Genomic DNA, 26291 nt, shown 5'->3' with positions numbered 1-26291 from the left:
CCTCTACCTGGCTGCTGTTTTGGGGAAGAGTTGCTTTGGCCAGAGCAAATCTTGCTGGTGGCTGCACAGCTGTGTGACTTCACTGTCAGCTTGGAATGGCTTCCTCCCTGCACGTTCCTCTTCCCAGACCCACATCTCCCAGCCCATAAATAGCGTTGATGGTGCGCACAGCAGTGCTTATAGAAATGGGGCTTTCCCTACCTCACTTCTCACTTGTATGTCTTGCAATTTTCTCTGCTGCTGTTATGGTGATAATTGCATTTGACTGAGTTAATCTTTCCCTTACTTTGGCCGTGGGCTGAGACTCTGCTTCCTGGAAAAGTGACAGTGGAATTCCCTTCCACATATCAAAGTCAGACTCATTTACTTGTTAGTGCTTATCCTCCTGCTGGCCTCTGGGGCCAGCCTTGCCATCTTGGGGGGAATCTGATGATGTCTCTTGTTTTTTGTACATCATGCCCAGAATGGTTTACTGACTTGGAGGTCGTGGGTGTTTCTGAGGCATAGATTTAGCCAGTTGATTTCCCTGATGTAGCAGTGCAGCCTGATTCTGTTGTCTTGAGCTGGTCCCCAGAACAAACAATCTGCACCTTTGCTGCCATTTGTAGCTGTTCTTTAGAGGCAGCCACCTGCAAAACATAAGCTCTGTGGGGCACGCACCCCTCCTGCTGCAGCAATAGTAACCATTGTATCCTCTGTCTTTCAGAGTGTGCAGGGACATGAGAACAACAAGGATTCCAGGCTGATCTGGATGGATGCCAGTGACTACCTCCTCTCTGTTGGATTCAACCAGGTACAGTGCCCAGTCATATTCTCATTTGACGGGAAATCAGGGTGCCCATTGTCCATTATCAGAGCCTTTACTCAGGGTTATTACTGCAGATGACCTCTCTATGATCCTATTGTGCCCTGGCTCTGTGCTGGTAGTGTGCACAGTTCATCAGTTCCTGATGGCTATTGGGTGATGAGCAGCTTTCATAACGTCACACTTGGGGTTGGGTACAGCATGCACCAGAGGACATGCTAGTGCATTCCTGAAGTGACTGACACCCCTCTCCAGCACCTTAGGGGGTGGCAGAATCTCCCAGTGCTTCTCTCACTATCTGTCCATCCCCTCTGAAAAGCAGCTGGCCATTTGGTAAAGGGCCTCTGTGAGGCAGACACCTCTTCCCCACACTGTGAGAGTAAGCATAGTCCTGATCAGAGCACTCTAGCTGCCTCTTGGTGTCAGAATTGCCCATGTAGAGCAGACAGCATTACTGTTTGTGATGGCAGGATGCTGCCAGAGCTCTCTTTAGCTGGGGAGAAAGAGGGGTTTGAACTCAGCCCTCTGTGGTGATGGTCTCTGAGCAAAGCTAGACAGTAGTGCCCAATGCTTCTGGCATGTCCACATTAGCACTCTCACTATCTGCCACTAGGGGAGCCTCACTGCTGTCAGCACTAGGGTAGGAGACTTCAGGGTAGAGCAGGGGCGGGCTTTTATTTCGGGCGGAGGGCCACTTACTGAATTTTGGCAAGCTGTCGAGGGCTGCATGGGTAGCCCCGCTCCTTGACAGATGTCCCGCCCCTGGTCGTCATTTTGTGACCAGAAGTCCTGCCCCCGAACCCCTGACCTTTATCACCTGAAGTCCCTCCTCTTGCCCTCGGAAGTACTCCTTTCAGCAAGGGATTTTGTCATCTCAGAACCAGAAAAATACCAAATTATATTCTAAAAAGCAAACATCTACAGCATTCATTAATTTGATTTCCAAAAATATTTTTGTCCTGATTTAGATGCGTTTGTGTAGTGTACACAGAGGTGATTGCCCAGTAGCTTAAAATGATGTCTTACTCTTGTATATCATGTGGGGGTGGGGTGGGTATAGGCTTGTGGGGGGCTGTGGGATGTGGGTGGATATGGGTTTTGTGGAGGGAGAGTGTGGGGGGAGCGTGGCTGGGGTGTATGAGGGGTTGTGGGTGTGGGGGTCTGCATGTATGGCAGCACAATGCGGGGTGTGGGTGCATGTGTGTGGTGGGGTGTGCATGTGGGACTTACCCTATGAACGTACGCACACACATGCATGCACACACACATGCGCTGTCCTTTCCTGTGCACGCGCATGTAGGGCTCCATGCTCCCTGGTCTGGTGATGCAGTTGGGAGCCAGGTGGAGGCAGGAAGAGTGAAATAGTTGGGGGTGGGGCAGGGCTGGGATGCTCAGTTCTGCTGAGGGCTCCCCCTGGGTCCTACTGCCCCTGGCTCCAGTCAGCTTTGACAGGCAGCCAGGAGCAAATAAATATTAATTAACTAATATTTTTAGGGGCCCCATGGGATGGCTAGAATGGCTTGGCGGGCTGGATGCAGCCCGCGGGTCGTATTTTGCCTGCCCCTGGGATAGAGACTAGTATAGACAGGACCTTGGTGCGTAGAAGGAGGGAGCAGTGAGTGAGGAGGAGATGACCACCTCTGTCTCCAGGAGCTGCACTCTGCCCTGCATCTGAGCAAATGCTCTCACAGCCGGCCAGGCAGGGTTTGCCCATGGGACTGTGTGCTGGGCTATGACTGCATGTAGCCTGTGTGCCAGCGCCTGTGAGCTCCTGCTTGCCTATGCCTGGGGAGTGACAGATGCTGACACATCACTGTACACACAGGGATCAAAATGTGTCCATATAGGGTAGTCTCACATCGGTGTCCCCTGGGGCAGCAGGACAGGGCTGGGGAAATCAACAAATTCCATTTGGAATAGCTAACCTTAACCATGCAGTGCAAGTGAGCAGTGAGACCAGGACAGCCCTGGCAGTCTGGGTAGGGGGGGAAAAGCAGGCTCAGCTGCCCTCTGGAGTGTCTAGGAAGAGGTGGCTTGAATTTTGGCACCTGTAGGACAGAGGGACTCAAACTCCATGCCCCCAAGTGCTGCACTGAGACCCAGCAGCTCCGAGGGCAGTTTTGGTATCTGAATGTCTGCTCACTTCAACTTGTCCAGGTTGTGGACAAACCTGATTCTTGTGCACTATCAGGTCCCCTTTTAGGAGCTGCCTGTAGGCAGTGGAGGCAGTATGGTTGTTAATACAGTCTGCCCCTGGTTCCCTATTCTGGGGGGATGGTCTATGACTTCCTGCTGCTGCTCAATCCCTTCACTGCCTATTCCAGGTATAACAGAATATGCATATTCCTTTGAGGGGGACTGCTTTCAAGCATCTGACTCTGCCCCCTCCTGCCTCCCCCAAGCATTGGGTTCACTATGCATTTGTCTCAGGGTGGACCAGGGTTGCGTATTTGCAGTTTTGCCTTCCTCAGTGGCTTCTTTGGAATGACCAAGGGCATGGCTTCTTGGGGACTTGCCACAGGAGAAGGGGACAATTTGGGTCTTTGTGGCAGGGCTGTGGCCTGGCCGGGTGGCAGAGGGTGTGAACCATTCACCATGGGGTCAGAGGTGGCAGGGACAGACCTCTGCAGTTGCTGCCTGTGCATAGTCTCTTCTCTCATGGTATGTGAAGCCCAAGCTGTGGTAACTCAGTCATCAGTGTTATAGGAGTGAGCTCCTGCAGCTGAGCTTCCATCTTCTATGGGGAAGAGCATGTATTTGGGCATTGGCTGTGTGTCAGCTGCTGTGTGCCTAAGCTGCCCCCTTTCATGTCACTGTGTCCAGGATGTGGTGCCAGTGCACACAGCCCTGTCTTTGCTCACAGAAGCCACATGTCTGTCACACATCTGCATGAGCCTGAGGGGAAGGGAGACCCCACAGTGCAGGGCAACATCTCCTGTAAGTGTTCTGCTCTTGCAAGGTCATGTCCCAAGGCCAAATCTTTCCTTGCTTGTCCCACACAGAGCTAGCCTGCTGTGTTCCCATGAGCCCACCCCTCGCAGGGTTGTCCGGTTGCCACAGTGGCATTCCCAGCGCTGATGTGTGGAGTGAAGGCCCCTGGCTGGCTTTGCATGCATGTTGTGGCAGGCTGGCTGCATTGGTGATCTCAAGTCACTGAGGAAATGTGCATGGCTCTAACCATGTGGTGTATGTGTGTGTCTCTGTGCCCTTGCAGATGCGGGAGCGTGAGGTGAAGCTCTGGGATACACGGCGGTTCAGCGGCTCACTCCTCTCCTGTGCTCTGGACAGCTCCCCAGGGTATGTCTGGGTCCCCTCTTGTCCTGGGAACCCCAGGCTGCATTCATTGGCTGGGGCTGGGGCTGGGGAGGCTGGCCAGGGAGGGGCTCTTGGGCTGTGGGTTCAGCCTTGACTTCGAGTGGTCATGTTTGTCCAGGTGGAGGATGGCAGAGTGCAGCACTCCAGTGCTTGATCTTTGGGGTTTACTCCCTGAGAAAGGGTTGTTCTCAGCAATCCAGTGCCAGGCTACTGCCCTGCAGCTCTCCCTGGTGTCCATGTCTGGAGCCCCTTGCTGCAGGCTGCCAGGAGAGTTTGTGCACAGCAACTTATTAACTCTATCGTTGCCGAACTTGGTGTGAGCAGACACTCACTGCCTCTCTGAAATGTGCTGGTGCTACTGTTTCCTCTTCCCTGTCCCTGCTCTTGCTGTAATGTTTCATCTCTGTGGCTGCTCTCCTTTCTCAAAAGCTCACAGCATCTTGCGGGAGTTGGGGGTGCACTGGAGGGCAAAGATGCCTGTGCTGGATTGAGGCTGATAGTTTTCACTTGGAGTGCCACTGGCCAGACCAGCTACCTCTTGGCTCTGCGTGTTGCTGTCGTAGAGGCACTCAGGCCATTGGGGAGCTGCCTGTCCAGAGGGGCTGCTTCTGTACCAGCAACGTTGTGTGCTGTGTCCTCTGTGCATGGAGGGCAGTGTGGGGCTGCTCCAGTGGCATGGCCTATGTAACTCGCTCTGTGTCTTATCACACCATGGCTCCGTCATCTTCCCTAGCAGCAGTGGGAGGGAGCAGTATGGGGCAGGGTTTGCCTTCTGAAATCTCCTTGGGTGGAAAATTCCTCAGGACTCAGCCCAGTTCCATGATGGGTCTGAGCCAAGTTGCTCAGGACTCTGGCCCTGCATGTGACTCCCTGTTGGCCAGCCCAAGCCCTTGTCTTCAAAGAGCACATGGCTGCAACAGCATAGAGAGTTAAGACCCCAGGGGTTCCAGAGTTGATGATACCTTCCATTCTGATCCATTGGCTTACAAAGGACTCCTAGGCAAGGTCTTGTTGGGTGTGGTGGAGATGAGTTCCTTGCTGATTCCTGGCTCCCTTTCCTGGCCCCTTGGCCCTGTGTTGGGTCTGTGGGAGGACAGAGGCACCCTTTGCTGTGGTCATAGGTCACTCGTGCCCTTCAGGGTGCCCGTGGAAGAGCCCTGTGCAAGGGGGAGGTGATGGAGGAGTGTGTAATGCCTGGGAATTGCAAGGAGTTGGACATTCTGGAATAGGGAGAGTCCCTTGGTAGGGGCCTTCTCTATGCTGCCCTGAGCAATCCTTTCCCCAAATCCTCTCACAACTGTCCCCTCAGCTCTTGGGTCTAGTCACCTGGTTGTAGTGCTAACACTGCATAAACCCGGGGCTTTGGCTGGTGATGAGACGCTTTCATTGTGGGCCTCCTGGGTAGTTGGAAAAGGAACTTCCCTGGCCTTAATGGGTCAGTGCCCCTTCTAAATAAGCTGTGAAGGCAGCTCTTGTGTACACGGCACGATCAGGGCCCCAGGGGTGAGTAACGCTTTGGTAAACCTGGTCTAAACTCTCCCACACTGCCCCCCGAGAGCTTGGACAGGATTTATGGGCTTTCTGAAAATAGCCAGCAAAGGAGCAGCCAGCTCTTCTGTAGGTGTGGAGGTAGGGGTGAGAGGAGGCCCCACCTTGGAAGAGAGTCCAGGCTGTGCCTGCAAGTTAAGCCTGAGTGCACTGGGGGAGGTTGTCCTGCTGCCCATGGACCGGGGCCTGGAGTGGAGGTGGTTGTTTTCCCTTTCTGTGCAGTCCCGGCACTCCCTGGAGTTCACAGGCTATCAGGAAGTGCCAGTGCAGCTGGGTTCATGTTGGCCTCCCATGGCCTTTACGAGCTGCCTGTCCTGTTATTTTAGTTCTTACCATATGAATGCAGCACCTGAGCTGTGAGCCTGACCTGACAAGGCCTGTCTCAGAAATGTCCCTGATTTCCTGGCCCTGCAAATGTTGCTTTGTCTCTCCTTACTCTGAGGCCAGTGCTACTCTGTCCCTAATAGGCAATGGGAAGGGCTTCCTCCCTGCCTCATAGCTCTTCCCTCACATTGTCGCTCTGTACTGCCCTTCCATATCCCCTGGCTGTGGACAAGAGGAGTGTGCATTCCCCTGCTCTGTACTTGGAATGGAGCAATTGTGTGGGGCTAGGGCACCTCTCTCCCTTGTCCGGGTGAGTTTCCTGGTGCTCACTTACTGCCAGGGCTCCCAAGGCATAAGCTTGCACCTTCCTCTGCCCCACACTGCTGCAGACTGCTCAGGGTGGTGTACAGTGCACGTATGGATTCCCCTGCAGCATTTGCAACAAGGTGGTCTTTGCCTGGCAAATGGCAAGATGCTAAGTGGGGCTGGGAGCAGTTTACCCTTTCTAAGGTGTTTGAGTGCAGCAGACCTGGGGTGGATGCCCAGCAGGCACTTATGTGAGGTGTGAGCATCCAGCTGGCCATGACAGGTACGATGCGCAGTGAGCACGCATAGAGGAGGTGTGTTTGCAGCCCAGCAATGGGTGAAGTGAGGGGAGAAATTATTTTTGAGCAGACTCTTCTGGACTCTGATCCCTGGAGAAGGCAGTGCCAGATCCACTTGGACCCCAGAGGGAAGTGCAACTGATGGGAGAGGTATTTGGTTTCATAGTTTCATAGTGCTTAGGGTTGGAAGGGACCTAAGCAGATCATCAGGTCCAACCCCCTGCCCCGGGCAGGAACAAGTGCGGGGTCATAACACCCCAGCCAAATATCTGTCCAGTTTCCTCTTGAAGACCCCCAAGGTAGGAGAGAGCACCACTTCACCTGCACTTGGGGCTTTGCTTCTTGGTGTCCTGTGAGAGCCACCATCTGTGCAGCATTACCAGCTCATCTCATGTCCTCCTTTTTTGTGTCCCTTCAGTGAAGCATCTTTTCTCTTTGCACCTGCATGCACCCTCGGGGGTACAGCAGAGGCAGCTCCATGTTAAAAGACCAGAGTTAGGAAAGGAAGAACCTTCCTAGAATTGTCAGAAGGGGTGAGAATGTTTGGATTTAGGCCCTGTCACCAGCCATAAGCATGGGTCATTGCAAGAGTGCTTGGAGGCACAGGTGTTACCACAGGCATTGGGCCAACAGCAAGTGAGTTGTTGGGTGATGCTGCCTGTTGAGTTCGCAGTACACATGCACCTTCTTGACGTCTGATCCAGCTCGCATCTGATCCGCTGAAAGGACCCTCATTGCAGGGCCTGGAGCTGTGACTCCTGCTCTGAAGGTATCCGTGACTCCAACAGAAAGGGAGGAAGGCAGCACTGTCCAAAGGGCAGTCCAAGCTCACTGGTTTCTAGCTACCCACTCAGGCTGTTAGGAAGCTGAATGGGGACAGGTGAAGCTAAGAATAGTGGGAGCTGTCAGCTCAGCTCACACCCCTCACAGACCTTCCCAGACCCTAGGGAGTAGGGGACCGTGGTCTGTGGCTGGAAACAATGACGTCTCCCAGCACCTGGGAACCAGTATGATGGTGTACCAGAGTCCTGCAGAGGTGGCTCTGCAGCAACCCCTCTTGGGAGGGCGGGGGGTCTCCTTGCTATGTATGCTGGCTTCTGTCATAGCACAGCGATGCCTGAGCAGTGAAAAGCATGATGCCTTGCTGGGAATGCAGTTCCCTATAAAGAGAGTTCCAGGTGCTCCTGTTGCTGTGAGATGTCCTGGGCTTTATTAGTAGAAATACACAGTAGCATAAAGAAGTCTGACTGTGCTGTGGCTGCCTGTGTCGCAGTGCTGACATCAGGGCCTCCTGCCTCTGCGCCCACACAATTCCTCTTTAAGTCTGTTTAAAACCACTCTGGGTCCATGATCCTCAGTCAGATACTTCTGGCTGCACCATATAAAGGATCCAGTTTGTTAGGTACACAGCCCCCATCCCTGCTCCTTCCTACTGCCCCATTACTGTGCACACACAGGGCTTGCTGGGGAAGGCAGCTGAGAGGCGGGCTGGAATCAGCCTTCTAAATTAGATCCAGAAGTGCCTTCCTGCTTCTCAGCTCTGTTTTTGCAGGCTGGAATTATTTTGGCTGCTGGGCTTTATCTGCTCTTGAGGAATGTGACTGGCAGTCTGTGTGTGTGTGTGTCTCTTATCTGCCTGTCACTTCAGGATTTCACAAGGTTGCAATTGTACTGAAATCAGACATGATAAAAGAAAAATAAAGGGGGGAGTGAGGCACACTTAAGAGGTCAAAGGGGGAGCTGATTAGGAAGGGTGAGCCAGGGGGCTGCCTCCTTGGGGAAGGCACACTCCATAAAAGAGAGGGGGGGGAGCTTTTTTTAGAAAGTAATGCAGTCAGACTGGAATATTGTTTTAAGTCAAAATTCCATTCCTTCCTCCCCACCTCGCTCTGCCTCTAAACTTCTCAAAAATGGCCAAGCGTGCAGGGGTTTTTGGCTCCTTATTTGCTGATGTGAAAAGCAAAAGGGTTTTTTTGGGAGTGAGAGGGGCATTTCTCTCCTGTTGGAAAGCTTCTGGCTAAAATGTCTTTGGAGTGAGTGTAGCATCTGGGTGCCCTGGGAAAGCTGCTTTAGTGCTTCTGCCTGAGTGTGGAGCAGACCTAGTGCTAGTTGCTTTCAGTAGGGTGCTGCAGAAACTTCCCAGGAGTGGGGGAAGGTTTCCTCTGGCCTGGAAGGAGCAGGAGCAGGGAGTTCTGTGATGATGGGGCGAAGGCACCTGGTGTAAATGCCACACAGACTTTGCCTTCAGGGAACCCAGCTGCTGGTTGTGTTGCAGTTGCTAGGGCACTGGGATTTAGTGTGTGGCCTGGTGCTGAGGTGTCCATATTGCAGAGCTCTCTGCATTTCAGTCAGTCCTCATTCTCTGCCCAAGGACAGACCAGAACAGCAAGGGGTTGTGGATTAGGTCAGAGGAGTTTGGGGATGCTGTGACTGGATGGTTCCTTATAAAATGTCCATCTTCCTTCCGGTCCAAAGGAATCCTCCTCCCTAATCCAGGTATGCAGTGTACCTGGTAGCAGCCAGGGGTGGCTTTGAGTTCTTCAGGTGAGTCAGCTGGCGACCAGCAAGTTGAATATTTGTGTCTCACTACACTATATTCATGTAAAAGCAGCTGGTTTCCTTTGTAAAGCTTGCCTGAGAGTGCTTCTCCTGATCAGTCTTGGGTGGCAGAGTGGGGCTTGGGGGTGATCTGATTTCTCTCAGTGGCTGGCAGAGGTGGTGTAAAGGTCCAGCAGGAATGCTGTGTCCAGGTCTGTCTGTGTAGGTTGACATTAAGGGGCATTCATCTGTGACAGGTCCACAGCTAGTGCTGATCAGGAGCCCTGAGGGGCTGGGAAAATGGAGGTTGCAGGTTCAGTTCATCTGTGCAGGGACCATTTTGTGCTTGGATCAATGAGCTCAGCCCAGCCATGCTCTGTCCAGGCCCCTGCCTCGTGTTTGCCCTGAATCATTTCCAGGTTGTAACTTAGAGTTGCTGACAGTCAGATGGGGGCAGCCATGGGCTGTGTGAGGGGGCAGGTGAAAGCTTCTAGAGCCGATTGTGGTTGCCAAAATATTCATAGATGTTAGGGTCGGAAGGGACCTCCATAGATAATCGAGTCCAACCCCCTGCATAAGCAGGAAAGAGTGCTGGGTCTAGATGACCCCAGCTAGATGCTTATCTAACCTCCTCTTGAAGACCCCCAGGGTAGGGGAGAGCACCACCTCCCTTGGGAGCCCATTCCAGACCTTGGCCACTCTAATTGTGAAGAAGTTCTTCCTAAAGTCTAGTCTAAATCTGCTCTCTGCTAGCTTGTGGCCATTATTTCTTGTAACTCCCAGGGGCGCCTTGGTGAGTAAAGCCTCACCAATTCCTTTCTGTGCCCCTGTGATGAACTTAAAGGCAGCCACAAGGTCGCCTCTCAACCTTCTCTTGCAGAGGCTGAAAAGGTCCAGTTTCTCTAGTCTCTCCTCGTAGGGCTTGGTCTGCAGGCCCTTAACGATACGAGTTGCCCTTCTCTGGACCCTCTCCAGGTTATCTGCATCCTTCTTGAAGTGCGGCGCCCAGAATTGCACGCAGTACTCCAACTGCGGTCTGACCAGCACCCGATAGAGGGGAAGTATCACCTCCTTGGACCTATTCATCATGCATCTGCTGATGCACGATAAAGTGCCATTGGCTTTTTTGATGGCTTCGTTACACTGCCGGCTCATGTTCATCTTGGAGTCCACTAGGACTCCAAGATCCCTTTCCACCTCTGTGCCACCCAGCAGGTCATTCCCTAGGCTGTAGGTGTGCTGGACATTTTTCCTCCCTAGGTGCAGCACTTTGCATTTCTCCTTGTTGAACTGCATCCTGTTGTTTTCTGCCCACTTGTCCAACCTATCCAGGTCTGCCTGCAGCTGTTCCCTGCCCTCCGGCATGTCCACATCTCCCCATAGCTTTGTGTCATCTGCATATGGAATATGCATATGGAATATGCTTCCAAGGGAGGTGGTGCTGTCTCCTTCCTTGGAGGTATTTAAGAGGAGATTAGACAAACACCTGGCTGGGGTCATCTGACCCCAGCACTCTTTTCTGCCCAGGGCAGGGGGTTGGACTCGATGATCTAATAGGTCCCTGCTGACCCTAAAATCTATGAAATGTATGAAATCTATAATTGGTAGAGCACTAGAAGAAGCTCTCGCCCCAGTTGGTGAATACTGAAGCGGGGAGCTTGGCAGTCCAGGAAGGTGTCTCTTGTGGGAGTGGCACAGAGTGCCACAGTCCTGAGCCCACTTTGCGATACATGACAGCTTCTCCAGCTCCCCCTCGTTGGAGTTTGCCTGTGATGCTTCAGCATCTTGAGTCCTGCTGAGCAGGATTGCAGACTGGGCCTGCCACATCCCTTCCTAGAAAAAGAGGAGAGGTCAGTCATCCACATGGAACTCTGTGCTCTTGGCTGAATATTGAACTAGCCATGCTGTGAGTGTGGCTCAAACTCAGGTGACAGGAAGTTGGTGCTGCCTGTAATGAATAACTCTGTCAGATGAACCAGCCCCCCTGAGAGGGGCTCAGCTGGGCCATAGCTTTTACCGCTGTACAGTATATCCCTCCCGTCTCTGTCTTCTGCTGCTGCATTTGCAGTGAGGTTGCTAGGAGGGCCTCACTCTCATACATGCAGCTTGCTGGAGTTCAGATCAAGAGCCTGCCTGCCTGTTCCCAGGGTAACGTTGTCAATTGGGGCCTCTAGCTAATGAAGTGCTGAGAGGCGCTGGGTTTCAGAGCATTTGTTCTGCTGAGGAGCAGGTTGGGGGGCAAACGGGGACACTCTCTGGATTCAGATTGCTTTGTCTTGAGCAGTGTCAACAGGCCTCTGGACCAGAGAGCAGGAGTGGATTTCAGGGTGTGTGTGGGAATTGTGCCTGCCTCTAGCATCTCAGGGATCCATCTGGATTGCTGCAGAACCGAGTCCTTTCAGAGTGAGCCTGAATTCACAGCCTGCAGGTGGAGTCCTCTCTCTACAGTGCAGGTGTGGCAAGGATGGAGGGCAGGTTTTCCCTTTTGTGAGGTATCAGCTATTCCCACTAAGTTCTTGGGCACTGAGGGGTTGGGTCATACCGGCTGTGCCATTTCCTTTCTCCCTGGGACAAGCCTAGAGTCACCAAGCTCCATCCATGTAGGGAGCCATTGGTGGTGATCAGGTTGTTTGAATCTAGGCAAAAAGCCCCTTACTTACTGAGCCAGCCAGCATGTCCTGCTGTCAGCTGGGCCCAAGCTTCAGACCCTGCCTTAGGCCAGTGATCATCAGCCCAAAGGGTCTCAGAGATGCCATGCTGTGCTGTGTATGGGTTGTCTTATGGCTCAGGGTGGTCGACACTGGGGTGATCAGGACCAGCCTGAGAAATGCAGCCCATGGGATGCTTCTCTTGACGTTTCTAACCATGGTGCTGGAGTGGAGCCTGGTCCAGACAGACAGTACATGACCATGTAGAGCAGAAGGTATAAAGCAAATAGCCCATGCCTCTGTCAGCGTCTGGGGCTAAGTCCAGAGCTCCATGTCCCTCAAGTGGGAGTGCTCTGTCTGCAGGGCTGTGGGCCTGGGTGTCTAATGTACATGCATGGAGGCTCTCCATGCCTCCCCTGGCACCCCTTGTAGCCTGCTCTGCTTAGCAGGGGAGCATGTGATGCCCACCCTGGCAGGTTCTGGTGCCCCAGGGGGTCTCCTCCCTCTACCCTTTGTTGGCCCTTCTTCTGTGAGCATGTGCTGGCAATGGCATCTGTCTGGAGGGGGTAGTTGCTTCCTTTGTAACTCAGGTCACAAACAGTTTGGAACCCTGAAGCCTGTCTTTGCACTCGCAGAGGTGGGGCCACCTGGGGCCTTAGGACTGCTGTACTCTGTGTGCAGAGCACCAGCTGGGGTGAGTCTTGATGGGGGTTGCTGTGGGCGTGTTTGGGCTGCTCCAGATGGTGCCTCTCTGCGTGTGCTGAACCTGGCAACAGATAGGACACAGCCACCTCCGAGCAGCACTGAGGGTGTGCAAGTCAGCCCACCTGGGACAGGGAATGTTTTGGCGCATGCCCAGGGTTACCCTAAAGCAGCTATATCCCATCTGCTTTGGGGTTTGGCAGGAGTGGCCTGGACGTACCTGGCTTTGCTGAGGTGCTCCTTAGTATAGTTGGGAAGTGGTGATGACTTGCCCGCAAAAGCATGTGCCATTCCCTGAGCCAGTGGAGATCAGCTTGGCACCCAGGTATAGAAGCCAAACGCCCTTTATAAGGCTTGGTCTTTTTTGGTGCCCATGGCCAAGACTGTGCTCCGGGCTTCAGACGACCCCCTGACTCCCTCTGTGGCCATTCATCTCCTTGGCATGGCAAGGGTGGGGGGCACTGAGAACAACACTTCTCTTGTGAGTGAGCAGATCCTTGCCCATTTGGGTGACCAGTCCCCTTTGCAGCTGGCAGGAAGTGATGACTGGTTGCTGTTATAAACAGATCCTCCCATTATCACATGTGAAGGCTTGGACAGCTCAAGTTGTGGCTGCTTAATCATGCTGGAGCTTGCATCACTGCCTGTGGAGCTTTGAGCCCCCTCCCCCTGCTCTAGCCTCTAGCCCCTCTCCTCCAGGCAGGTCAGGGCTACTTCCTGCAGCCTGTTTTCTGGTACTCAGTCCAGATGAATTGACTTGAGTGTCAGGGCTTCTGCTTCTTCCCTTGGGAGCCTGTTTGGCTGCTTCATTCCTGACAGGCTGCCCGGGGTGGGATGAGCTCTGCCTCATTGCCAGGCTCCCTGGGCCAGGAAGCTGATCCTCTCTACCCTTGACTCAGGAAGTATGCTGGGAGGGAGAAGCATCCCAGTTCCACCATGGGCTTTCTGGGGCCAGGGCAAGTGTTGCGGTGACCTGACTGGTTCACCAGTCAGGAGTGGCTTGGCAATAGCTGCCTCTGCTGTACAGCTCTGGGGGTTCTTGCCCTGGAGTGTTTGGCCTGGTCTATCCAGCATGTGGAGAATGGGAGTTTGCCTCTGGGGGCAGCAGCAGGCAACTCTAGATGCTTGGCATGCTTGGGGTGGGGCCTGCAGGGTCTAGTTAGCCAGATGACCCCCCCAGCACCATTGTCTTGGGTTTTCCTCTTTCCCCATGCTCGGAGGTAGCTGTTCCAATAAACCAACTTTTTTGTAGAGAGTTTATGTTGAAACCACTGCCTGGGCTGTGCTGCTGCCCAGTTTCCTGTTCCCTCTTGGCCTCAGGCCCAGTTCCTGCAAGACTATTGCTGGCCATTCTGCTCCTTCAGGTTGGGAGGTGCTTCCAGCCTGGCCACCAAGATGAAGCCACTTCTGGGGTGGAATACAGGAGCTGTGTAATAGCTCTCAGGAATACTCTGTAACAGTGAGGCACAGGAGGTGTAGGAGGGCCCCTCAGGCAGGTGAAATTCTGTGCAGGGGTTGGGGAGCTGGCGGTGGTCTGGGCTCCTGTGGATAATGTTCCTGTTCTTGTGGAAGAGTTTGGGGTCATTGGCCGTGAGTAGTTGAGACCTTGCTTTCACATCACCTTGTGGTCTCTCCTGCCTTGGCTGAGGTCCAAGTGGATCAGATGCTTACCATTTACTCTCTGCATCGAGTCTTGGCCCTGCTGAATCTGGGCCACAACTCCTTCTGAACTTGGGATCCCTGTTCTCTGTGGTTAGTGTCCAAGTACCTCAGGGAAGGGAATCTAGCCACTACCAAGGGAGTAGAGACTTGGGTCCAAGCTCAGCCTGTGACCAGGGCTTCCCAGCCCTACATGGGCAGCACTCCATAGGTCTTCTGTCTCTCCTCAGAAGGTGTTTGCATGAAGCACCCCACCCAACAGGTCTCTCTTGGCCTTCCCTTCTCTCTTCCATCAGCACATCCCTAGCCATTGAGCCCTGCTCGTGAACCCCACAACATGGGAATGCGCCAATTGCCTAGCCTGGGAATGGCTGGATCCTCTTTCTGAAAGCTAAGTCCTCGTGTGTGTGTGTGTGTGTGTGTGTATGTGTGTGTGTGTCAGCACCAGCATGATGCAGATGACTAAATGGAGATCTTACTGGGGCAAGCAAGGCCTGTAACAGCTCCTTGTCTCTCTTCCACATACCTGATGGGGCAGTGAAACGCAGCAGCTCCTCCTTTTCCCAGCTGGAGCCTCAGTCTGTCACTGCTTCCCCCCAGCAGGGACAGCTCTATGGGCACCCAGCTGAGCTACAAGTGTCTTCTACAAAAGCAATTGACTGGCCAAGCCCCAATCACCAAAACAATGCATGAACAATATCCCAGCGTTCCAGCTAAGCACCTGCCAGCAACTGGGAGCCCCTGGGAATGTTGTAAACAATTGAGGTCATAAATCTAGTCTGCAGGAAAGCTTCTAAATGGTGTTAGAAGTAGCCATTTAAAAGAAATAAAATACCCTGTGCCACTGAGAACCTGGGGGTGAGGGGGACGCAACAGCCTGCTGCCGATGTGAGGGCTGTCACGCAGCGCCAAAGCTGGAGCTCAGCGCCTTTGGTATTTTCAATGCTGAGGTGAGTGTTCCCCGCCCTTCTGCTTCATTGCAGATGTAAAATGAGATGCCCTGGCTGCTTGGTTGAAAATCGAAGAACCAGAGCATTGGGCTTGGCTGGCCACTCTGATTGTTTTCAGCTGTTGCGAAGGACATGATTGTCTCCTGGCTAATATTTTCCTTTACCTGTGTGCTACGAATAAATCACAAGGCAGAGCAATGCTTGAGAGAAGTCCAGCAAGCTTCAGTATGGACTGCAGAGTCCTGTTCCTCGCTCCAGCCTTCCTCTGGGACCTCATCCATTGTTGGGGGGTTACTCTAGCTGTTTCCATTGCTTTGCTCTGTATCTAGGCAGAATATTGTGCCTTGGGGCTCTGGGTACTGTAGCCTAATGTGGATAGGAATCCTTCCCCACTGAGAGTGTGTGCACTTTGGGCCTACTTCTTTCCTTGTTGAGGGAGGGGCAGGACAAGAGAGTAGATTGGTCCTTTGCATTCCCTTTCCCTTTTGGCCTGTCTGGCTCCCCCAGCAAGGAGTTTCTGTGCTTGGGTTTCCAGTGTAAGGAGAAATCACATCTTTCCACCTATGTAGGCCATGACTGTGAATGTTAGTTGGTTCTGCTTGTGGCCAGCAACAGCAAAGGGCTGTATAGATTGAAAAGACCTCTGGGCCAAAAGGGAGAAGCCTACAGAGAGCTATCTCTTCCGCTGCCCTGGAATCCCTTGGGACACCAGCTTGGATTTGGAGAAATGAGGTTCTCTGCAGGTTTCCAAGAAGAGCACTGCTTGCTCTGTTCTTAGGAATTAAGGCGTTCTACTATCTTCTCCAGTCCAGAGGAGCCCCATGCCCCTTTCTCATCTGAGGTGTGGGGCAGCAGCAGAGCCCAGAGCTGCAGTGGAGGGTTTCCAGATACATCAAGAGGCTGATGTCCAGGCCTACTGCTGAACCTTGGCAAGTTGCCCCTTGCCTTGTCCCTGTGGTTGCCCTGGGATTACAAAACTGCCTCCCAGAGGGCATTGTGAGGAGAGCAGCCAGCTTCACAGCCTGTTGCTGAAGAAGAGAGCGAGTCAATGTGTCTGCAGGGAGTGTGGGCCGGGGAGGCCAGATTGTGCAGCCAGTGGGACTGTCCAAGAACAAACAGTTGCCAGCCAGAGCAAGCCGGATGCACATAATGGGCTCTTTCACTTGGGCTGGCTCCTGCGGGAGGTGAGCGAGGCTGGAAAGGTAGCCTGTGGTGTGGAGCTATGATCCTTGTTCCCTTTCTCAGCCATGATCCCTTGTTGGCCTCCCTCAGCGTAGCACAGCAGCGGCTGCTGTAGCCCTTTCAGAGGCATCCTGTATGAACCTCTTTCAGGAGGTCCTTTCCGCTCAGCAGCTCAGCTCACTTCACAGCTCGCTCAGCCTAGGCCCAGACACACAGGAGCCTCGTGCATGAGTGGGGATATACAGTGCTTGCATTTAAGGGAGGAGGAAACAAAGCAGTAAGCGCTTCAGCTGACGCCCCCGGAAAAGACCATTTATTGCAACTCTACCTCTATACTGAAAACTGCTCCTTGGGGAATGAGGGGCTGGAGGAAGTGACTTATCTCTGGAGCACTCTTTGCGGGGAGGTCCCAAAGCACTTGACCTGGTGAGGAGGCATGTAGCTCACTCTCCAGTTACTGTAGTATCAAAGTGCTTCTCCCCTTTCTTACACATGGAGAGTCTGAGGGTTTGTGTCATTGGCAGTCACAGCAGGAGCCCAGCCCCTGTGAGATCATTTGCTCCTCACTCAGAGAAGCATATTTAAAATAATTTTGGCCTTGTGCCCATCTTTACATAAGACTGGAAAAGCAGGGAGGCTGCCAGTCAGGACTGAGAAACAGATCTGGGTAGGATCCAGAACTTGGGGTCACAGTGGGCTGTAGGGCAGGACAGAGGGGCACTATAGGAGCTGTGGGGATGGGACTGACCTGGCAGAAGGTGTGCCTGTGGGACAGAAGTGCTGGCACTAGTCTATATGTGGGAGGTGCTGGTTAGTGTGGAGTGAGAGGGCTGGGCCCATCATGATTTGCTCAGGTCAAGCCCTCCCCACCTGAGGGCCCCTTGATTGTCAAGCATTTGGGGGGTCTCCAAGGGAGCTATCACTTGGGGTGGGGCTAGTCTCTGGGCTTCCTGGGTTGTGGGTGAAGCCCTGATCTACTGTTCCAAGGTCGATCTTTGAGCTGGCCCTGCATGGGCAGCTGGTGCCTTCAAACAGCAGGATGGATAGAGCCATGAGCCTGGCACTGCTTGGAAGGGCTGGTACCATGGCTGCGATGTTCTCAGCTGAGGGCAGTGACACAGCAACCTACTGGTTGCCTCATGCTGGAGGAGTTGCTGAGTGAGGATGTCTGTAAGGAGTCAGGCTAAGTAGCTCATTTCAGCTCTTTAAGGAAGTAATCAGTGGGCGGACAGGAAACTCATACTATTCATTACTGCAGCCAGCCCAGCAGGAAGAGCTGCATTGCCAGCATGTCTTGCTGACGCACACCCTGGGGAGTCTGGGCTCCCAGTGACTGCTGGGGTTATGTGTGGCCACGCTTGAGAGAGCCTTGTCATGCCTGCTGAGTGCAGGCAGCTTGTGTGTGTGCTCTTAGGTCTGATGGCCAGGCTGGCCTGCCCTTTGTCCCCTGCCCTCAGTCTGGGTGTGCTGTCCCATAGTCCCACCTCTGGGTCCCCTGGTATAGCAGAGGGCCATTTGCCCTGCTGGGGTGCAGTTCTACAGACTACTCTGTGGCACTGCTGCAGCCGCCCGGCTGTATTCCACGAGGGAGCTGTCTCCCTTAGCACCCAGCCTGTGCTCCTAGTAGTGCCAGGAAAGAAAAGACACTGCCTGGGACCCATGGGCTCCCTTGTCCTACTTCCATGACACAGTTGTGCCATTCAACAGAGGGGTGCTCAGCTCAGCTCAGCTCCCCCCATGTCCCTTCTGCATGAGCAAGACAGGAGGGAGCCCCCCCACCCCCCATGATATTCTCATCTGTGATGGTCTTTTGCAACTAGTGCCTGGCTCCCTGAATGTTCTCTTTCCGTGGCATGGTCTAGCACTGGAAGAGTTAATGGCTATTGTGAGGGAATCGAGCTGTTGGATTTAGGGGCATGTGGAACCACCTGCCTTCTTCAAAGCTGAAACCGGAGAGGATGTGCTGAGGCCTGCTGAGGCACTCCTGGCTTGGCACCTGTCTGTTGTCCCTCAGAGATCTTGCTCCTTCAGAAGGCATGTGGCTGAGTTGCATTGCCTCTGCTCTCCTGAGAGTCCCTCTGGAAAGCACCCAGGGCATCACAAAGGGGCGGGCGTGGGGGTGGGGGGCGGGCAGCAGTGTCTGTTATTGGAAAGTAGGTGTTTACAAAATGAGTCAAAACTATCTAGCCAAATGCCAAACAGGCTTCTCCACTGGCTGTGGAAAGGGGTGCTTCTCAATGAGAGCTGCTGGCAGGGTTGGGGTGGTGCAACACACAGTACAGCAGCGGGAGCTCCCTGACCTGCTGTCTCCTGCCTGCATGTGAACCCAAAGAACACGTGTGCCTGTCGGCTGTCTGGCGCACCTGCAGGCTCTGGGTTTCTTCTGAGGCTGTAGGTCTTGCTGTCAGTGTCCCATATGATGCGTTAGATGTCCTTATGTTCTCAGCTTAAACTCTATGTTCTCTGCAGGGTGAATCTCTGGGGCCACAGTTAGCAGAGTAGCCCTGTAAACAGAAGCAAGCTTTTAAATTTACACAGCATCTGTGAACCAGAAAATGCATTACATTACACACTAAGGCACTACCTAAATGCTGGTGTTTCTCTGCCCACTGCTGAAATACAATTCACTCTGGGGAGCAGTACACAGCTAGTATTGCACCAGGGTAGTGTCTACTGCTTTGGGACTGAAAAAGTAAATTCAGTGGCCCCTTGAGACTACGGAGCAGTTTTAGAGAGATGGTGCAGTACCACAGTTGGAAAATAGTGAGAAGAATGGTACCAGCCGGCTGTTGTAGGAAGTGGCTGGGCATAAGTAAAGGTCCTGTGGGGTCATGACCTTTGCTGTACATCATCTTTAGCAGGCAGGGCCTTTTAGCGTGGATGCCATGTTTGTTTAGAGAGCAGAGCATGGTCTGCTGGCTTATTGCCACTTCCTACAGCATGCAAGTGTCTTGGAGGTTTCCCATCCAAAACACTGAGCAGTCTTGACGCCAATTAGCTTGTGAGCATTGTCAGAATTGAACAGCAGTGTGATGGGGCAGTGGACAAATAGCCATCATCTGCTGAAGCCCCAAACTGTTTGGTCAAACATGCTCAGCTGCTTATAAGTATTGTGTAGGGAATGGTGCTGTGTGAGTTGCGTTGCTTGTGTAGTAGCTGGCAATGGGGCAGGATGAGTTTGGAGGCATGTGGCAGGGAAAGGACTGGGAAGTTTCCTGACCCCATGGAAGTTATAAAGCATGTCAGTGAAAAGCATATGGACCAAAGTGTTTCCACTGGCTCTGGTGCTCCACAGAGGCCCTCCAGGAACTAGCTGTGGCCTTGGTGCTCATGTGTCATTGCCTGAGCTTGGTCTCTCATCTGGCTAGTTGCCTTTACATCATTCTCATGGTTGCATATCCCTGTCACTGAATGTTCCTGTCTTCTGCCTGCTCTGATTAAGGGAGATTGTGGAGCAGGGAGGCAGGAGCTGAGGCAGCAGCAGGGGAAGGCCCCTCAATGGGTTATTGTTGACCTAAATTGTAACCAGGCAGAGGGGAGTTTGGTTACGGTGTTTAACTTCAAGGTCAGCATCCAGGCGCTGTTGCTTCGCTCCCCGAGCACGCCTGCCTGTCTTTCTGGGTGCGGTGCTGCCCGGGAAGGTGCTGTCTCGGAGCCGGAGTGGGGCCTGGCATTTGAGAGAACAGTGGCTGCCTTGTTGTGGTGGAGCTGAAGGCAGCAGTTGCCACCTCACCTTTAGACCTCCCGAGTCTTTGCTGGGAAGGCAGGAGGCTCAGATAACCCACTTCGGGAGGAAGCCAGCAAAGGACGTGGGGGAAGGGCGAGCTCTTGGTCACTGCAGTCCTGGCTGTACCTGCTGGGCTGGCTGGCTGGAGCCACTTCAGCAGCGCTGGGCTGAGGAGGTGGTGATTGGCTTTGGAGGATATCTAGGCCGAAGCAGAGCTGGGGTTTGCTTGGGAATTTCCAGGTAGCCACATGCTGGGAAGCTTGCCTCAAGCACCCTTCTGCTGCTGAACCCAGTGGTGATTTGGGGAAGCAGCAGGGCTTCTGACATTTTCAATATGCACCTGCTGCAAAATAACCTCCCACCAAATTTGTGCTTGCAAAAGTAGTGGCATGTTCAGGACCAAAGATTTAAATCGAACCCTTCCCCCTTTAGAGATTCGCTAAGCCTGAGGAAAAGGGCTGTGCAGGGCTACAGTGCATTAGCTCAGGCTGTGGACAGGGTCATTCCTTGCTAGACGTGGGGCAGCCACGTGGGGGTGGGAGGGCTGGGCCTTGAGGGGGTGGCGTTTGAGGGTCTGGTTCTGGCCCTGTTGGAGCTCAGTTCAGTGAACTCCCTGGTCCACAGTAGCAGGTCACTGCAGTCTGGCTATATAGGCCAGGGTGGGCAATTATTTTGACCAGAGGGCCATTTAGGGAGTTTTAGTGAGCTCTCACAGTGGGCATTTTAGTGAGCTGGCCACTTCAGTCAGCACCCTCCGCTCCCCCCAGCGCAGCTCACCAAACTCCCTAAGTGGCTTCTGTGCTCGGCTGGGCAGCTGGGGTGGGGTTGTGGGAGGGCAGGGAGCAGCATCTGGGAGCAGAACAGGTAGGCCCTCCTGGCTCTCTGCCTGCTCACAGCCCCATCCCATCCACCTGGTGCCCGGGCAGCGGGGCCAGGTCTGACAGTGGCAGCCAGAAAGAGCTGTTGATGGGGCTGCCAGGAAACAGAGTCTGGCCAAAGTGCTGCCCCAGCCCTGCTGTGCATCCAGGGGCAGCAGGACCAGCTGCATGCACCATGCCCAGGCTGCCTCCCTGTGCCTGGGCCAGGCAGGGCTGAGGGACGTGCTGCAGGTTGGACAAAATGGGCCGAATCCAACCCATGGGTTGTATTTTGCACACCCCTGCTGTAGGCTGTAATGCATGGTCTGTGGCTGGAGATCCATTAGTGCAGAGTGAGTGATGACTCGCCCAGGGATGATAAATTGGAGCCAGCCAACCATTCCAGTACCAGGTGGCACCTTCCTTCAGTCTGTCAGCTCTGCTTTGTAGAGGAGGGCAGGTATTTATTGTGCATGGCTACACAGGGCAGAGCATGGGGCAGTGCAGCCAAAACCCTGTGGATTTCCAACCTGCAGCAGAGAGATGATCACAGGAGTGTCCCCGCAGTGCCAGCGAAGGAGGAGCAAGAAGCTAGCTGGGTCCCTCCCCTTGGTGTGTGGCTGAAGGAGGGCAGGGGATTGGGTTTGTGAGGATGGCATAACAGGTATCAGATGGAGAGGAGAAGCTGAGCCACATGCAGTCACGGTGCCAATCACAGCTACTGCACAGGCCTGTATTATTACTAATAATAGTAAACTTGTGTATTCTGATAGCGCCCATTATGGAGCTGACAGTGCAGATCATTTGGGTGCTGAGCAAACACAGATAGGGAGGCTACAGAAAGGCACAAGCAGGCACAGAAGTAGAAGTAAATGTGGCCTTTTTATGGCAGCCACTCAACAGGAAAATCAGGATCCAGTTTTGGTCTTCTTTCAGTGGGGGAATCAGGAGAGGGCAATCGTGACTTGTCACTGCTGGGTCTGGTCGGTAGGCATGGTTGGTCCAGGACCAACTATAGGGCGTTGGTCAGACCGCAGTTGGAGTACTGCGTGCAATTCTGGGCGCCACACTTCAAGAAGGATGCGGATAACCTGGAGAGGGTACAGCGAAGGGCAACTCGTATGGTCAAGGGCCTGCAGACCAAGCCCTACGAGGAGAGACTAGAGAAACTGGACCTTTTCAGCCTCCGCAAGAGAAGGTTGAGAGGCGACCTTGTGGCTGCCTATAAGTTCATCACGGGGGCACAGAAGGGAATTGGTGAGGATTTATTCACCAAGGCGCCCCCGGGGGTTACAAGAAACAATGGCCACAAGCTAGCAGAGAGCAGATTCAGACTGGACATTAGGAAGAACTTCTTCACAGTTCGAGTGGCCAAGGTCTGGAACGGGCTCCCAAGGGAGGTGGTGCTCTCCCCTACCCTGGGTGTCTTCAAGAGGAGGTTAGACGAGTATCTAGCTGGGGTCATTTAGACCCAGCACTCTTTCCTGCTTATGCAGGGGGTCGGACTTGATGATCTATTGAGGTCCCTTCCGACCCTAACATCTATGAATCTATGAATCTGTGACCCAACAGAGGTGAGCCCTAGGGAGGCCTGTGCAGATTGCTCCAGGGACAAAGGCTGGGTGATGTGCCCAGGGCAGCCCAGCATTCTATCCCGTGTAAGGCTTTAACCTGGCAGCTAGGCTGTCGCACCTAAGTACCATCACCACCATAGTCTGGAAAGTGATGTGGCCAGGTGGTTCCCTCCCCCCCCCCCCGCCCCGCATGGAGCACTCTGTGCATGGTGCCAGACTTGGTTTTGGGAGGGTGTGGGGAACATGGACATTAGTGGTTCTCAGCCTTTTAGAGTCAGGGCCTTCTCCATACCTTAAAATTTGATGAGACCCTGATTGAGAACCATTTCTTTGGTGCCTTAGCATACTGCAGTGTTCTTAACTGGGTGCTTCTGCCACAGCCAAGTGGAACTGCCCTATGCACCTCATGTACAGCCAGATAAACAAAGCAGGTAGGAGCACCCAGTCCTGCCACAGCCCTTCTGGGTACAATCCCTCCATCCTTCTGGAAAGAAAGGCATGTGAAACAGTTTCACGTGGTTGTGGTGGCAAAACCCTGACTGAGAGCCACTGATGTACATGCTGCTCTGTTTCTATCAGAGGAGGTGGGCAGGGACAGCATGCAGCACTTGGTGCAGGTGGTGAGGTTGGGTTCTGAGGTGTCCTCCATGGTCTCAGGCCAGCTCCTGAGAATGCTCAGTCTCCTGCATGGCTGAGCTTTACCCTCCTGGTAATAGTTAACTCTCCTGTGCCTAAACAGCGCAGTTCTCAACTACTGTCCCCATTCCAGAGCTTTATGTTTTCAGATCTCCTAGGTCTGGGCCAACTGCAACTTTGGAGAGTGACCAACCTTAAACTTGACTCCAAGGAGAAAAGCTGGGGCCTGGACTGGATCTCATTTTGCAAATTGCAGGACCCACTAGTTTGCAAAACACAGGACCCATGTGAAGGACACATTCGCATGGCACCCCCTGTGTCTGGCTTCCAGCAGTCCTAAGCACGACCCCTTGCAGATTGGAACGCTGCATACCTGCTTGGGGAAACCCACCTTTTGCTAAGGGAGCCCAGGCATCTGGGGGCCCCCTAATTGGCAGGGGCCCCTGAGCCCAGCCCCACAGGCCCCTGTGTTAATCTACCTATGGCTACCAGGACTTAGTGGGCCAATGGCATCAACAGGAATCTTTGAACAGTGCTTGTCCCAGTGCAAGTCTGTAGATAGCGTAGCCTTTGGCCTTCATCTCATCTCTTAGAGAGCAATCATAAAAGACATGAAATGCCTTTGCTGTCTGTAGCCTAACCTGGTTCAGTGGGCTTGATTGTATGGTTCCTGTGAAGTAAAGGCCTTTTCAAAAGCAGAGCACTGTGTGATGATGATGAAGGGGATAGCAGTAATGCTCCTGGGGCTTTATGGGTGGGAGCATTTGTGATTGGAGGATCTGGCTGAGCATTCAGCCAGGTCAGGTTTCATCTTTGCAGTGCCACTTTATGGTGTTTTGTCAGAGGCTCTGGACAGCTGTAACAGCCTTGACCCTGGTGCTCCTTTTGGGAGATGGGGAGCAAGGGAGGGGGCCTCACTGTGGTTTCTGAGCTGTTATTCCTGAACAGGAAGGAAGCATGTAGCCTACATGAGCTTCTGCCAGCGTGAGCAGCTGGTCAGCAGATTAGATTTGGAAGGGGAGTGCTCACAGTACCATTGCTGCAGAGCCCACTGGTGAATCAGAGAGAAGGTCTGTGGGCCAGAGGAGTCCCACAGAAGGCAGACAGCCGTCCAGCTGGGTCACACGCGTGCTCCTTTGCGGTCCTTCATGTTCTGGTTACCTCATGCTTTTTGCCTGTATTCCCCTTGCACTTCCTGATGAATTAACCCAATATGACATCACTGCTGTGTCCATGATAACAGGTGATGTCTGACCCCCTGAGAAGGTAGAGCACTTGGTGGAGAAGGACTTAGGTGAAGAAAGGACCTACCTAAGGAAGGTACCTATTTGAAGGAAGTCCCTGGACAGGGAGTGGGCACTGCCATGGAAATGTCTCTGAAGGACATGAAGAAAGCTTTTTATTACACAGGACCTATATGGCTAGCTCTGACAAGTTCACTTGGGAGGAGGGCCTTGCCTGGCCCCTGCTGTTGGACCAGCTTTGAACTGTGGGGCCTTTTCCATCTCACTTTTCCATCGCACTCTCCACCTAGGACACACTTGGGAGCAAGTGGGCATGGGTGCAACTTTACCTGGTGGGGAAGGGAATTCATGTGTAGCCAGGTTGATCTAGACTGAAAGGATATTGCAGGTTGATTCTCCCTGTTAGTAAGATGATGGGAGTGGGTGCTGAATCAGTCCAAGACTGGTCAGGGACTCTGGCGTTGTCCTGGTATACAGACTTAGATCCTTGGAGCTGGCTAGCAGGCAGCAGTTCCAGGATTTTGTGGTCCACCTCCTTGGGGCCAGGAGAGGGTTGCTTCTTCCAATACACAGGAGCTATTTGTGCACATGTAAGGACTGGTTTTCAGAGGTACTGGTCAATGCTCCCCAGACTGATGGAATCAGGCCATTAGGGCATAAGCAGCGCTTGCATCCTATGACCTACCATGTGTCTGTGATTGGGGGGCAGGGGGGAGACCTGTGCTTGGAAGTGCCCTTAATCCTGTTTGATAGGAAAGTGTAAAAATGGGAGCAGCTGTTCCTGTGTTTCACCAGATTTACAAGCTCCCAGTAACATCCACTAGACAAATGCAGAGCTCCTGAGAGCCAGAACAGAAACATCTTTCTATGCTCTGGAGCAGCCAGAAACCTCGGCACTGTGGCATCCCTTGGACAGGAAGCTCAGACTGGCTCTACCGATGCATGGGGCAGTTCTGGGGATCCAGAAATGTTCCATGGCAAACATGCACCATTGCATTTGTCCAGGACCCTTTGCCAAGGATTTTGGAAGGGCTGGGGGGTTCTTTAGTGATCTGTAGGATTTGGCCTAGTGTCCCTTGTTCCTTGAACACCTTTTTAAATCAGTAGCAGTAGCTAAGTCCCTTCTGAACTCCTGTCTGTCTCTGGGAAGGGGTCTAGGTGTGGTGGGAAAGAGGTCTCCCAGAGATGGACTCTTTACTCCCCTCCCCTGTGCTGTCAGGAAGCACATTGGAAATGAGGAAGTTCTTTGGGCCAAGGCTTCATTAACCCTTTCCCTTCCTAAGCCTACCAATTCCCCCTTAACTACAGGCCCTTAGAAGCAGAAAAGAGCTTGCCTAGAAGCTGTTCCCTCACCCCCTTGACCTCATCTCCTGTGCCCTCTGAGGAATGCTGCTGCACCTTTCCAGCCTCTTCCCTTTAATTGTCTTTAATGGGAGTTTTACAGCATCTTTTTGTTGTGTGTTGTCTGAGCCCATTAAGTGCTGCTTTGACAGCTGGTCTGAACACGGCTGCTCTGGACTGGACCCTGGCCAGTGGGCAGTGAAAGCCAGGTGGAGAGTCCTGTCCCAAATGCAGCAGCATTTTGGGGAAGGTCAGGCAACCTTCTTTCCCCCAACCCCCCACCCCAAATGCTCTTTGCCCCAAAGCGGCCCTTGGTATTAGTAACCCCCTAAGCCAGCTGCAAAAATAAAGGCAGCTACTTGGAGAGTGTAGGTGTCTGCATGCTGGTGGGGCCTGTGCATATTATAGGTGTTCTGTGCTCCCTTTACTGCTCTGGCACATCCAGAGCCATCACAGAGCTCTCTGTCCTAAAGCCCCTGTTGGAGGGCCGCTGTCATATCAATTCCATTTCCTTCCATTCCATCAATGCTGCTTCTTCAGAGCTGGAGTGAACTTCTGCTAATGCAGGCACCTTTTGGGCAGCAGCACTAGGTTAAAGCAAGCTGCTCTGGTGGCTTTTGGTGCAGTCCCAGGATC

At 53.3% G+C, this 26291-nt stretch overlaps 1 protein-coding gene across 3 annotated transcripts in view; it reads left to right on the top strand.

The window, feature by feature from the left end:
- LOC102574404 (mitochondrial import inner membrane translocase subunit TIM16) overlaps positions 1-26291 on the top strand; it is a 217098-nt gene that overhangs the window by 83668 nt on the left and 107139 nt on the right. For all 3 annotated transcript variants that reach the window (XR_009456313.1, XR_009456312.1, XM_059716485.1), the window contains 2 exons: positions 707-793; positions 4020-4102. Coding sequence is in view for 1 of the 3 variants with exons in the window: in XM_059716485.1 (XP_059572468.1) it covers positions 707-793; positions 4020-4102 (170 nt within the window). In the remaining 2 variants the exon portion in view is untranslated. The remainder of the gene's footprint in view (positions 1-706; positions 794-4019; positions 4103-26291) is intronic.

The sequence above is a fragment of the Alligator mississippiensis genome, chromosome 13 (assembly GCF_030867095.1).
Source record: "Alligator mississippiensis isolate rAllMis1 chromosome 13, rAllMis1, whole genome shotgun sequence".
Lineage (NCBI taxonomy): Eukaryota > Metazoa > Chordata > Crocodylia > Alligatoridae > Alligator > Alligator mississippiensis.
This window is presented reverse-complemented; position numbering and strand designations above follow the sequence as displayed.